The following is a 12,704-nucleotide window of genomic DNA, read 5'->3' on the forward strand; positions in this document are numbered from 1 at the left end:
TACATCACACCAGACCGCATCTAACGATTTCTAAATAAATTGCTAATAATCATTGTTATGTACTCTGTGGGGTTGACTACATCCCTAGCTATTCATTGGAATTCACATGATCCCAAATATTAAACCAAAAGGAAACAGAGGCTGTAGAGCCTCAAAATAAACCAAGCAGTGAAGAGAAAGTCATCTGTTGAAAAGCGTTCCCCCAGCTGTCACAATTGAGGTTTCAAAGAGGATAGAGCAGCACACTCCTGGAAGAGATTGGAATGATCTCACAGGATAAAGTTGCTCAAATTGCAAGTTAAAGAGATTTCGGAGGACAATGGCCAAAAAAAGACTCCTTAAATTTAGAAGGAAATGCTACACGTGGCTTTGAAAAATTCCTGCATATCCTCAGCAAAAGCCTGCCTGCAAAGAGAAGGCGAGAAATGGAGACGACCAATGAGCAGGTGCAAAAAGAGAAGACCAAGTTGGCAGAATCCTTTGGTAAAGGACCCTATGGTCAACCTTCATGGAGGCTTTCAAAAAAGGAAGAAGGCTGGGTATCATCCCTCTAGACCAGGGGTCAGCAACCTTTTTCGGATGGCAGGCCATTTTCAAAATAAATTTTTTTATGCGGGCCACACATTCAAATGTAACTTAAATAGTGCTTTTATATCAGATACGAGTATAAATATTATTATGGGGAGTGGGGATTAAACTTGCGTAGTAAAATAGGCCCACTATGCTTCTGTTAGCGCGCATTTTTGTCACCGGCCACATTTCGGCTCGCTCACACTTTAAGTTTGTTGATTTTTCCTAAAATTATATTGGGCTTTGGCAGGACGCGCAAAAAGTTGCAAAGGGCCGCAGGTTGCCGACCCCTGCTCTAGACTATCCCCAATCACTATTGACAGTGTGCAACTACATTCCATCAAGAAGAATCAAAAGGAAGATAATGCAGGTTGAAGAAAGCATAAAACTAGCCTTTAATGGGCTAACATAAAAATCATGCTTGTCTGTTATCAAACTGCTGTCTTGGTTGGCCACACCACAAACAAAATGGTAGCACTGAATATTCATTTGTATAGTGACACTAATTAACTTAACTTACCAGTTTTACTAAGATAAAAACAGTAAAAGAATCCAGAGATGATAGAAATAGAGAATTTAAAAAAATAGGAAATCCAAAACAAGTGAAAAAACTGCTGATTTTTAATTTCAAGTGAAGCTTGTTGCACTTGAAATACATAACATTTCTCACCATGTGTATGAAGCATAATCAACCTTTGAACTGCATTAATTTATTAACTTACATTCACTAATTTCGTGTTCCGCTTGACCAATTAATGTACTACAATTAATTAAGGTTTTTAGTTGAGATAAAAAAGTCAATGGCACGAGCGGGATTCGAACCCACGATCTTCGGCTTGATACGCCGCTGCTCTACCACTTGAGCTATCGTGACCTCGATCCACTCGGACACCAACTGTACACAACATTTGAAAAATGGCAAAAAGGAGGGAAAATTCAAAAGGTGGGGTTGAGATGGGAAGTTAGTGTCCAAGTGGATTGAGGTCACAATAGCTCAAGTGGTATCGTGGATTCGAAACCCGCTCATGCCATTGACTTTTTTATCTCAACAAAAACCTTAATTAATTGTAGTTATTAACTTACATTTAAGCTCATGCTGAACTGGCACTAGGTTTCTTATTGATCTGCCTACACTTGCTGGTTTGTCAAACCTGCAAGTGAAGAATGACCCAATAAGTGACCCAGGGTTCAGCATAAATTCACCAACTCACCAGTATTAAATTTGTTTTATTTGTGCATATTTTGTAGCTAAATACTAATTTACAATAAAACCCAAGCACTACATTCCATCAAGAAGAATCTAAAAGGAAGATGGAGCAGGTTGAAGAAACCCTAAAACTAGCCTTTAATGAGCTAATATAAAAATCATGTTTGTCTGTTGTCAAACTGCTGTGAATGAAAAAAAAAATGGCAGCGCTGAATATTCATTTGTATAGAGAGACTAGTTAACTTAATTTACCAGTTTTACTAAGTTAAAAAAAGTAAAATAATCCAGAGGTGATAGAAATAGAGAATAAAAATTAGAAAAAAAATAAGAAAACCAAAATAAGTGAAAAACTGATGATGTTTAATTCTAAAGTGAAACTTGTTGTACTTGAAATACATATTACATTTCTCACAATGTGTATGAAAGCATGATCAACCTTTAAACTGTATAAATTGTTTAATGTTAAAACATAAGTTGTTTTAAGCCCATGCTGAACTGGCACTAGGTTTCTTATTGATCTGCCTACACTCGCTGGTTTGTCAAACCTGCAAGTGAAGAATGACCCAATAAGTGACCCAGTGCTTGTTCAGCATAAGTTCACCAACTCAATTATTAAACTAATTTTATTTGTGCATATTTAGTAGCTAAATATTAATTTACAATAAAACCCAAGCACTAGTCAGTGCTAAGCCAATCTCCAATTTGATTAACGATATTGACCCGAGCTTTAGTCAATTGAGGAGGATCCTTTGGTGATGGTGGGTACATGTTAGCACAGTGAGCAGTACCTAAAATATTAAAGTTATTTTGTACTTTCTTTAACAAAATCAAAATGTATAATATGAAATCAAATATAAACCATTTATGTAAATTGCTCGTATTTCAGGTTTGTTTGAGACGGTGATTCCAAGCACATGCCAAGGATCAATGCTGCCATGAACAAATAAAACTCTCGTTGCTTTTAAATGAACGTCACCGTACATAATGTTCGTTCTCATTATTCCATCGTTTAAAACCTGTTCGTTAATTCTAAAATACAGTTTAAAATATACTATTATGTACCACAATTTATTATTTCTTATTGACTTACTCTGGACCAAACATATCTTGGCACCGTTTTGTGAAATATGACAATGGTATGTTAGAACCAAAAAGTTCATCAGGGCTAGTAGAAGTTTGAAAGAAACCGAATTCTGTACACATTTGATAAATCCACTGACGATCTATGTTTAATGAAAAATAAACAGTTGGTGAATTCACTTAATTGCTTTAAGGCAATTTAAGATTTCACCTGCTTTGCTGTGGTCCCAGACTGTATTTCTGAGTTCCTCTATTTGCTGGGAATATGTAAAATTTAAACATTCACTTTTAGTCGCTGCAAGCAGCATTTTGTTAACAGCTGCATATCTTGAAAATAAATAAATTAATAAATTAAAACTATAATTACTCGAATGAATCGATTATAACTTGTCCTTAAATATTTACCTGTCTAATGGTTCGCCTAGGCCCGGGTCGACCATTTTGTTGCAAAGATCGTTAATAGTTATTTCAGACATGGGGCTTTTTGGTATTCTGTTATCTTCATTGTAAACAACAACAAGACCAAAATTTCTTGAAAGTGTGTCAGCTAACGAGGACACATCTAATCCATTGCTCACATTGAGATCAGAGCAAAGTCTAAAAAATGAAAACACATTATTAATTTAATGTTGTTTTAATAAATAATCATATTATTTTAATTTATTACAATTAATTAAGGTTTTTTAGTTGAGATAAAAAAGTCAATGGCACGAGCAGGATTCGAACCCACGATCTTCGGCTAGATACGCCGCTGCTCTACCACTTGAGCTATCGTGACTTCGATCCAGTCGGACACCAACTTCCCAACTCAACCGCACCCTTTGAATTTTCCCTCTTTTTTGCCATTTTTCAAATGTCGTGTAATCGGGTTGGATTCTCGAAGACAAATGAAATGGCCACGGGAGCTTTAGTGAAGTATACTTCATTTTTAATCATTAAATTCACTAATTTCGTGGTCCGCTTGACCAATTAACATATTACAATTAATTAAGGTTTTTTAGTTGAGATAAAAAAAGTCAATGGTTCGAGTGGGATTTGAACCCACGATCTTCGGCTTGATTTGCCACTGCTCTACCACTTGAGCTGTCATGACCTCGATCCACTCGGACACCAACTTCCCATCTCAACTGCACCCTTTTTCCTCCTTTTTGCCAAAATTCAAAAGATGGGGTTGAGAAGGGAAGTTGGTGTCCGAGTGGATCAAGGTCACGATAGCTCAAGTGGTAGAGCAGTGGCGTATCAAGCCAAAGATCGTGGGTTCGAATCCCGCTCGTGCCATTGACTTTTTATCTCAACTAAAAAACCTTAATCAATTGTAATATGTTAATTGGTCAAGCGGACCACGAAATTAGTGAATTTAATTATTTCAATTGTTAGCATATCATACATACTTAAATTGTTTTGTTAATGTTTTTGCACCGGACGGATCTCTGACTAACTTATCAAAATGCTTAACAGCCCGATGGACAGAAGGTGCACAATCATCGTTGAATGTAGATAATGAGACTGAAACAGACTCATAGTACTCTAAAATTAAAAATACATGGTTACTTTTTTTACTCTTTGAATGCCAAGGATGTACATGTGCATCCAAGTCATTTACCGTCTACGTCCATGGGCAAACTTGTACCTCAATTTGCTCTAGCTTTGCCTGGTTGGCCATAGATTGTAATCTACACACTTTGGTCATTAGCTGGTGTTTTCCTGTACAGTATGCTGATTTTGGTTTTTAAACACAACTTGCAGACATTACAGTCATCATAGTTTTAAAAAAAGCAGTGTACTGTTCGGATGTACATGTACAGCAATGACACTCGAAATAAGTTTTATTTTATATCAAGTTTTAAAGCTTATAGATTCTCTCTCCTCTATCATTCTCTCACTCTCTCTCCTCCTCTTGATTGGCTACCTTTTAAATCTGCTTTTGCGAGAAGTGGACTACTTGTAGAAATAGCAGCATGTACCAAATGAGGATATTTGTATCGAAGCCAGGCAGCCAAGGACCCGGGGTAGCTTCCACCGAACGCGATCCATTTATTCCTCTCCGTCAATCCGTATTTCTTATTCATCCCTTTAATGAAGTTAGCCAGATCAGCAAGTGCTTGCTCACTGCTCAAATACCTAAGATTTTGAGTGCTCATATCTCTACGGAGGAAAAAAAGTATTCATCAAATGTGTGTCAAAATATTCATCCATAAAAATTATCCAAAATAATTAATTATTTATTTAAATACAAATTCATGTTTTTATATATAATGATAATATGTATTTTTAATAATGAAAAACAAGAATTTTTTAAAAAATGAATGTATATTAGACATACGGTGTGGGTTGTGATTTTCCATAATATCTATGTTCTAGTTGGAAACATAATGCTTTATGTTTTTGAGCGTAGTCGATCCAAGCACCTTTCACCATCCATTCTGCTAAAGCTTCCCATTCGCCTTCAATCAGTAGAAAAACAGGGGCGTTCTGCTTGGCTATGATGAATGAATCATTCATTCGGTATCTCTTAAAAATGACAGAGTTTATCACAGGTTGGTTGAAGTTCTTACAAAGACCGAACTGTCGTATACCTGATTCCAGGTGTGCATGTTCGTCGGGTCAAAGTGGTCCAGCTTTTGTTCAAACCACATGTCTGGAGGGAGACGATGATGTTTAACATGAGGCGGCAATGGCTTCATCGAATTCCTTCTAAGAGCAGAGCAGTGTACAATGCACACTGTTACTATTAAGGAAAGAATACTTTTCTTGATCATTTTGCCTTGAAAAAAAGTTTTTGTTTTTTTATTAATCTCAAGGATAAAAAAAGGTTGTTGGATTAGTTAGGAGTAGTCAAGAATGAGATTGTTCAGAAAAACACCTTTTTCATTTTTTTGCTGGCGTTTCGACCTTTATTTGGGCCATCTTCAGAGCCTGGGTGAATAATCAATACATATGTTGATTGGAAAAATACAGTACAGATGTAAATATAAACTTTTAAAGAAAGTATTTCATATTGTAATTCACCACAAAAAATTGGCCACCCTTGTTAGTTTTTTGTTTTTTTAGTAAATACTTGCAATCATTATAATTTTTATTTTTTGGTATTTCTGGATATTTTTAAAGAAAAATATAAGATATAGCTAAATAAAAAAAATTAAAAAATTAAACTGAGTAAAACAATTTTACCAAAAATGTAGTTATGAAAACAATGAAGAAAATATTCAGTTATGTACATAGTAAATTCACTAGTTTCGTGGTCTGCTTGACCATTTAATATATTTCAATTGATTAAGGTTTTAAGTTGAGATAAAAAAGTCAGTGTCACGAGTGGGATTCGAACCCACGACCTTCGGTTTGATATACCGCTGCTCTACCACTTGAGCTATCGTGACTTCTGTACATAGTATTTCTTTCTTTTGCATTTATCACCACTTGCATTCAATGCGGCATTTTATTCTTAATTCCTCCAAATCCTCTGGCATCACTGGGCAACATTTTACTCTCTTTGACAACTCGTCCTAATGGTGTTTGATATCGTTTCAGTCCAATACATGCTGGCCACTCCATGAATTGAAGCCTGTTACAATTAGTCACCAGCTTTGTGTAAAAATAAAACCTTTGCCAGTTAGTGGCATATAAAGAATAACTTCTCATAAAACATTTTTAATGTATCACACAGCTCTTAGGGAACCCTTGATGAAGTTTGTGCGTTACTTCCATAGAAATGCCAGCCCAAACCAAAATAGCTTTTCCAAAGTGAAAATGTTGCGGGGATACATCGCTCTCCTGTCCTTCTCCAAACCCTGTCTCAGCCGACAGAATGCATCAAACAAAACTTGACCCATCCAAAAACAAAATTTTAGTCCAATTTTCCTCAGACGAATTGATGTGATTTCTTGCGAAAATGCACTGTCTTGGGTCATAGTAGATGACCTTCTGGCACTTAATTCAGCTTTTGAAATTCCTTGTCTTACAGGGCTGACATTAACATTTCTAACTTGTTGAAGTTGTTGCTTGATCTCAACAGCGGTGGAATCTCGATTACGGATTACATTTGAAACAAAAAACAATCATCTCTCTGAGGGCATGATGGCAACCTGATCCATGCCATACTGAGTAACCTCCAGTATCTTGGTAACGAAGGAAGACCCTTTGGAAAATTGTTCTGGGAATGTTAAGCAAGTTGGCCACATATGCTTTGCTTCTTCCATCTTCCAACACCCCTGTTTAGGTCTTTTTGGATCTTGAGAGTGGCCGAGTGAAGATCGGAAGGATGAAAGGATATGTATATTTGGGAGTCATCGGCATATAGGTGATAGTTACAGGACTGGATGGAGTCGGGCAGATCATTGATATAAATGGAAAAAAGGATGGATTGAAAAAAGGATTGATATAAATGGAAAAAAAAGAACTCACCCAAAGAGCACTAAACCTGGTAGAACAATGGTGTTTAAAACGGGGACTTAAAGTAAACCCTTCAAAAACTACCTTAATTGCTTTCACCAAGAAAAGGAATATAAAAATACAAGGATTACACTTCTATAACGAAATGCTGTTATTAAAAAATGAGGTTAAATATCTAGGAATAATCTTTGATAAGAAATTAACCTGGAATCCTCACCTGCAACATACTATAGCAAAAGGTAAAATATCGCTAATGACCACAAGAAGGACCTTAGGCAAATCTTGGGGACTAAAACCGAAAATGGCCTATTGGCTATGCTCGGCAGTAGTAAGACCCAGAATAACCTATGGATCACTAATCTGGTGGAACAAAGCTCAACAAAAAGTAGCTACCCAAACATTAGGCAGCATACAAAGACTAGAAAACCTATGTATCACAGGGGCAATGAGAACAACCCCTACAAACGCATTAAAAACTTTGCTAAACCTACCTCTACTGGAAAGGAAATATTCATACAAGGAGAGGCTAGGAAAAGCTCACTTAAGCTCCAGAAACAATTAATTGGAAAGGAACTAAACAATTCGGCAACAACCATAATCAACAAAATCAGACACCCATTATTAGAAATAGGGACTGATTATATGATCCCGGAAACAATCTTCACAACTTCCTATAAAGTCTAAATGGACTATAAAGGACAGGAAGAACACAGGAGAGCATCAGATACAATGATATGGTACACAGATGGCTCCAAAACAAACAAAGGAACCAGATCAGGCGTTTTCTGTACAAGCCCAAAACATGAGCAATCAAACTCATTAGGGAAGTACGCTTTGGTCTTTCAAGCGGAAATACATGCCATCAATGCTTTTGCTCTGGAAAATCTTAAAAGAGGTTACACTGACAAAAAAATCCTCATAAGATCAGATAGCCAAGCAGCTATGAAAGCATTAGCTTGTAAAAGAATCACATCAAAATTAGTCAGTGCATGCATCCAAAATCTCCAAAACCGGGGAAACACAACAACCTGTTGATATCTTGGGTGCCAGGGCACAGGGGAATTTTGGGTAGTGAGAAAGCAGACGGTCTGGCCAGAGGAGGATCTGCAAGACCATACATAGGCCGCGAACCTATTCTTGGGATAACAAAAACAAATATAGAATCCTCCATCGCAGAATGGATCCAAGCAAAACAAAAGGAGAAGCGGATAAAATCTAGCGGTGCTAGACATAGTAAACTTATGATGAAACGACCCTTACCGAGACTGGCAAAAACACTGCTGCAATTAATTGGAGAGGGCCAAATTCAGAGGAGTGGTAGGACTACTAACCGGTCACTGGTATCTGAGAAAACATCTACACAACATGGGTATATACCGCGATGATCCCATTTGCAGATTATGTAATGAGGAGGAGAAAACTCATATCATCTTTGAAGGCGAAGCAACAGCTCAATGGAGGTTTAACCTAACATACGAAAAGACTTAGGGAATCAAATTGCAGAAGCAACAGTCAATGACCTGATACTTCTAAAAAGGATTGAGTCTATTGACTGAAATAAGGAACTAGGAAGGTACAATAAGCCAGAAGGCTGCAGTGCCTGGGGAGCACAAACCCTACTTCCTAGTATCCTTTTCCTTACCACACCATACCATACCATATTCCACCTTCCAACAATGCTATGATTAATTCACTACTTTCGTGGTCCGCTTGACCAATTAATACATGACAATTAATTAAGGTTTTTAGTTGAGATGAAAAAAACTCAGGTGGGGTTGAGATGGGGAGTTGATGTCCGAGTGGATTGAGGTCACGATAGCTCAGGTGGTAGAGCAGCGGCATAACTAGCCGAAGGTCGTGGGTTCGAATCCCTCTCGTGCCATTAACTTTTTTTCATCTCAACTAAAAACCTTAATTAATTGTAATGCTATGATTCTAGCCCTGAATCTATATTACTTAAAACTATCGCTCAAACAAATTTGAAACTTAAAAATCCAACCACTAAAATGTTAGAAAGACAGAAAGAAGAAATTGACTATTCAAAAATTTATTTACAAAATCCAATTATAAACACAAGTGGGATATTTTATCTGGCTTTTATTTACCTCTAATCCTTTAAAACAATCAAGTATTGTTGTAAGATAATTGACGGAGTATTGTATAAGATATAATTAAAAACATTAAGGCTGGCCACTTTTGCGCCTCTCAGTGTATTTATAAATTTATAATAAAATACCTGATGAAGAGTTATGTTAAAACTTGGTCATGTCAAATAATAATTAAAATAAAGCTATAAATATCATTTGTCTTCAAAGCCCTGCTCTCTATGATAGAACACTTAAACAGGACTTCATTGAACTTTATTATAATAAAATGTATCTACCTACCTAATATTTTTCCCTGTTGAAAATCCCGTTACCTTTTGCCTTACTTATGTGGATAACATCCTTTTGTACCCTGTAGCGTTTTTGTTAATGAGTACTGTTAAGATACTATTGTATTATTACAATATCATTTCCAAACTATTATATGTACATTAACTTTGCGAGATAACATACTCAAAGAAAAAAAAACCCATGACATTTATATTTTGGTGCTTATTTCAAACTATATGTATTTATATGAATTACATCATACGGGATCGAAAATTCATGAATTTTATAAATGTTATTTAATTGTGATTGTTAGTTTTTTTAATTAATTTAATTTCATGTACAATTTTTCATGTATCATATACAACCAGCAGATTGGATTTCAATTTATAATGGTGACATTTTGGGCGTTATAGAGAAAGTTACCCATTGACAGCTGCTCAGATTAATAAAATAATATTTAAGACCATTTAAGAGATCTCTTATCCATATTTTTTGTGTGGTAATTATGGGGAATCAATCAATCATATTTGTATGTTAGTGTGATTTTGTAATTACTATGAAACGTCTGTCATTTGTTTATGGATGAAAAAAACAATTGGCATGTGAAAATATTTGTGAACTGTGTTATCGTTTTCATAAAAAGGGAAGAAACAATCAGTCTTAAAATTTTTGATTTGTAATCCATGAATATTTGATATTAATTGGAATATTTGACCGATCTGAGCTTGGCACCCGTACATCCAAATAGGTTTGAGTCTTCAAAAGATATGATTTTAATGATAATTTTGATTGTTGGTTGAGTAGGCAATAAAGCATTTTAAATCGTTTGTTGAGTATCCGTTTTTTTAACTGTGTGGATTCCAAGTTGTTTTGTCGGATTGAGAAACAGGTTCATTGTCTAAGTATCATAAGGTGATATGTTGTGACTTTGACGGGTTATTTTCCAAAGATTGCTCCATTTTCAATTGTTGATTTGTGGTTGTGTAACACAAGTGAAGCTTGTGTAGAAAAGAGATGATTTGTTAATATAGTGGTGTCATCTGCGTACATGGCGTCAAGTGCATTCTCATTTGTGGACATGTCAGAAGTAAAAATTGTGCACAACAGCGGAGCGAGTATCGACCCTTGTGGCTCACCAGCAAGCACTTCTTTCATCTCAGATGGCTTACTGCGAAAAATCTCTCTTTAAAGTATGTATAATCATATAATAGGCCTGGGATAAAAATAATTTTAATTTGGATAAATCCCTCGTTATTACTATGTCGAAAGTCTGAGAAACATCTATAGATTTTTAGTTAAATTTTAATATATTATTAAATGATTTTCTGGTAAAATATAAACGCAACTTTCTAGAAATGGTTACATTAACAGAGACACACACAGCATTAATTACACAACTATTAAATTTTATTAATTCTCTATTTTCATGGTCCGCTTGACCAATTAATACATGACAATTATTTAAGGTTTTTAGTTGAGATGAAAAAAACTCAGGTGGGGTTGAGATGGGGAGTTGATGTCCGAGTGGATCGAGGTCACGATAGCTCAGGTGGTAGAGCAGCGGCGTATCTAGCCGAAGGTCGTGGGTTCGAATCCCTCTTGTGCCATTAACTTTTTTTCATCACAACTAAAAACCTTAAATAATTGTTATGAAATTTTATTTTTATATTTTCCTTTTCTTTGTTATTGTCTTTAACAATTAACTTCCTTTTCAAAATTGAATAACCCCGAATCACAAATCCAATCCAGAAAATCCCCATTCTTGATTAACTTTGCGTTAAATAAAACCGCCGATGAACAAAGAAAATTTTCCAGATTTATCCCCCACTCTGTTACAAACAAATAAAAACAGCAGAATACAAATTCACGTTTCACAACAATTTCACACAACATCAACATGACACCACAATAATAGCACCACACTTTATTTGAGAATGAAATACTTGGTTCATAATTTACATTTACGTCTGTATTGTAATTTTTCCAATCAACATACGTAATTCACTCAGACCCTGAAGATGACCCGAATAAAGGTTGAAACGAGGCAAAAAAAAAAAAAAAAAAAAAAGATCTTTTTCTGAACTACCTCATTCTTGACTGCTCCTCACTAAACCAACGAATTATTTGAACCAAACATTTAGTGCTCAGATAAAGTGTGTGCTAGAGTGGTGTATGAAATTGTGAAACGTAAATTTGTATTCTGCTGTTTTATATGATTTGTTACATGTTGGGAGATGCGGTAAATCTGGTAAATATTCTTTGATCATAGGCGGTTTTATTCAGTACAAAGGAAGTCTATAACACTGATAGCTCAGTCATATATCACTGTACTTCCCGGTGTAACGGATTCCATCCATTCATTTAATTATTTCTGAATAATTATCGATTAACGGTCACTAATCACCACCCATTTATTTAAATTATAATCATCTATTATCACTTCCTTATTTTCAGCGATTTCATATTTAGTTAGATGGGCCGTTCCCGGAGGTACTGCAATACCACATAGAGATAAAAGTCATTAAAAGTGTTTAAAATTATACAAATATCTTATATGTATTTGTATAATTTAAATAATGTTTGTTATATCTCAGGTACTGAAGAAGATCATGTAAAAACAAAAGATCGAACGTGGCACGATGAAGAAAATGTTTTTATAAACGTGTTTCTTGTTTTTGCTAATCACTACGTACTGTATGATCTGAATAGTTTGTCTTGCACATTTCTGAAGCGCATTGCGATATGTACTTTTTATTAAATTGTGAATTGTTTTAATTGTTATTAATTCAATATTTATCTGAGTGATTTTATATAACCATAGCTGGTAAGAAAATTCAAAAACACCCGCCATATGGCGGCTTCTTGGCCAATCTCAGGTTACATGGAAGAGCACTCTGGTGGAGAATCTACACGCTCTTCAAAACATAAGTATAATACATTAAAAGACGTCTTTATCTCATTAAGAAAGCAATTTCTTAATATATTTTTTATTATCTGAGTATTCTGTGAGGCAAAGGATCCGGGGAGTTGACAACAGGAGATAAACAATCGCGAGAATAGTGTCAGTGAGTTGAGAAATTGTT

The 12,704-nt window shown here is 35.4% G+C and overlaps 1 protein-coding gene and 2 non-coding genes across 5 annotated transcripts; 1 reads left to right on the forward strand and 2 right to left on the reverse strand.

The window, feature by feature from the left end:
* Positions 1-1,646: 1,646 nt before the first annotated feature.
* Positions 1,647-5,617, reverse strand: LOC106661161 (putative serine protease K12H4.7). 3 transcript variants are annotated; one of them, XM_024228352.1, is made up of 10 exons: positions 5,434-5,617; positions 5,181-5,368; positions 4,767-5,002; positions 4,249-4,384; positions 3,263-3,454; positions 3,069-3,184; positions 2,868-3,000; positions 2,637-2,806; positions 2,446-2,565; positions 1,647-1,842 (listed from the first exon to the last, which is right to left on the reverse strand). In XM_024228352.1, the coding sequence occupies exons 1-9, from the start codon at positions 5,614-5,616 to the stop codon at positions 2,453-2,455; spliced, it is 1,467 nt and encodes a 488-aa protein (XP_024084120.1). In that variant the 5' UTR covers position 5,617; the 3' UTR covers positions 1,647-1,842; positions 2,446-2,452. The 3 variants fall into 3 exon arrangements, with proteins under 3 accessions (XP_024084120.1, XP_024084121.1, XP_024084119.1); XM_024228353.1 differs by having other exon boundaries at positions 1,647-2,565; positions 4,249-4,363; XM_024228351.1 differs by having other exon boundaries at positions 1,647-2,565.
* Positions 5,618-6,161: 544 nt separating this feature from the next.
* Trnad-auc lies at positions 6,162-6,234 on the reverse strand. The gene has a single exon. It is a non-coding gene; the product is annotated as a tRNA-Asp (tRNA).
* Positions 6,235-9,055: 2,821 nt separating this feature from the next.
* Positions 9,056-9,128, forward strand: Trnav-aac. Its single transcript has one exon. It is a non-coding gene; the product is annotated as a tRNA-Val (tRNA).
* The last annotated feature ends 3,576 nt before the right edge of the window (positions 9,129-12,704 follow it).

This window comes from Cimex lectularius, unplaced genomic scaffold (genome assembly GCF_000648675.2).
Source record: "Cimex lectularius strain Harlan isolate CLEC.00 unplaced genomic scaffold, Clec_2.1 scaffold1, whole genome shotgun sequence".
In the NCBI taxonomy this organism is placed as follows: domain Eukaryota; kingdom Metazoa; phylum Arthropoda; class Insecta; order Hemiptera; family Cimicidae; genus Cimex; species Cimex lectularius.

Excerpts from the sequence above, each read along its gene's own strand:
- LOC106661161 (XM_024228352.1), bottom strand. The coding sequence starts at position 5,616 with ATGATCAAGAAAAGTATTCTTTCCTTAATAGTAACAGTGTGCATTGTA. Across the intron at positions 5,369-5,433 it reads ACATGCACACCTGGAATCAG|AGATACCGAATGAATGATTC; the intron begins GTATACGACAGT and ends GTCATTTTTAAG. Across the intron at positions 3,185-3,262 it reads CTAGGCGAACCATTAGACAG|ATATGCAGCTGTTAACAAAA; the intron begins GTAAATATTTAA and ends TTTATTTTCAAG.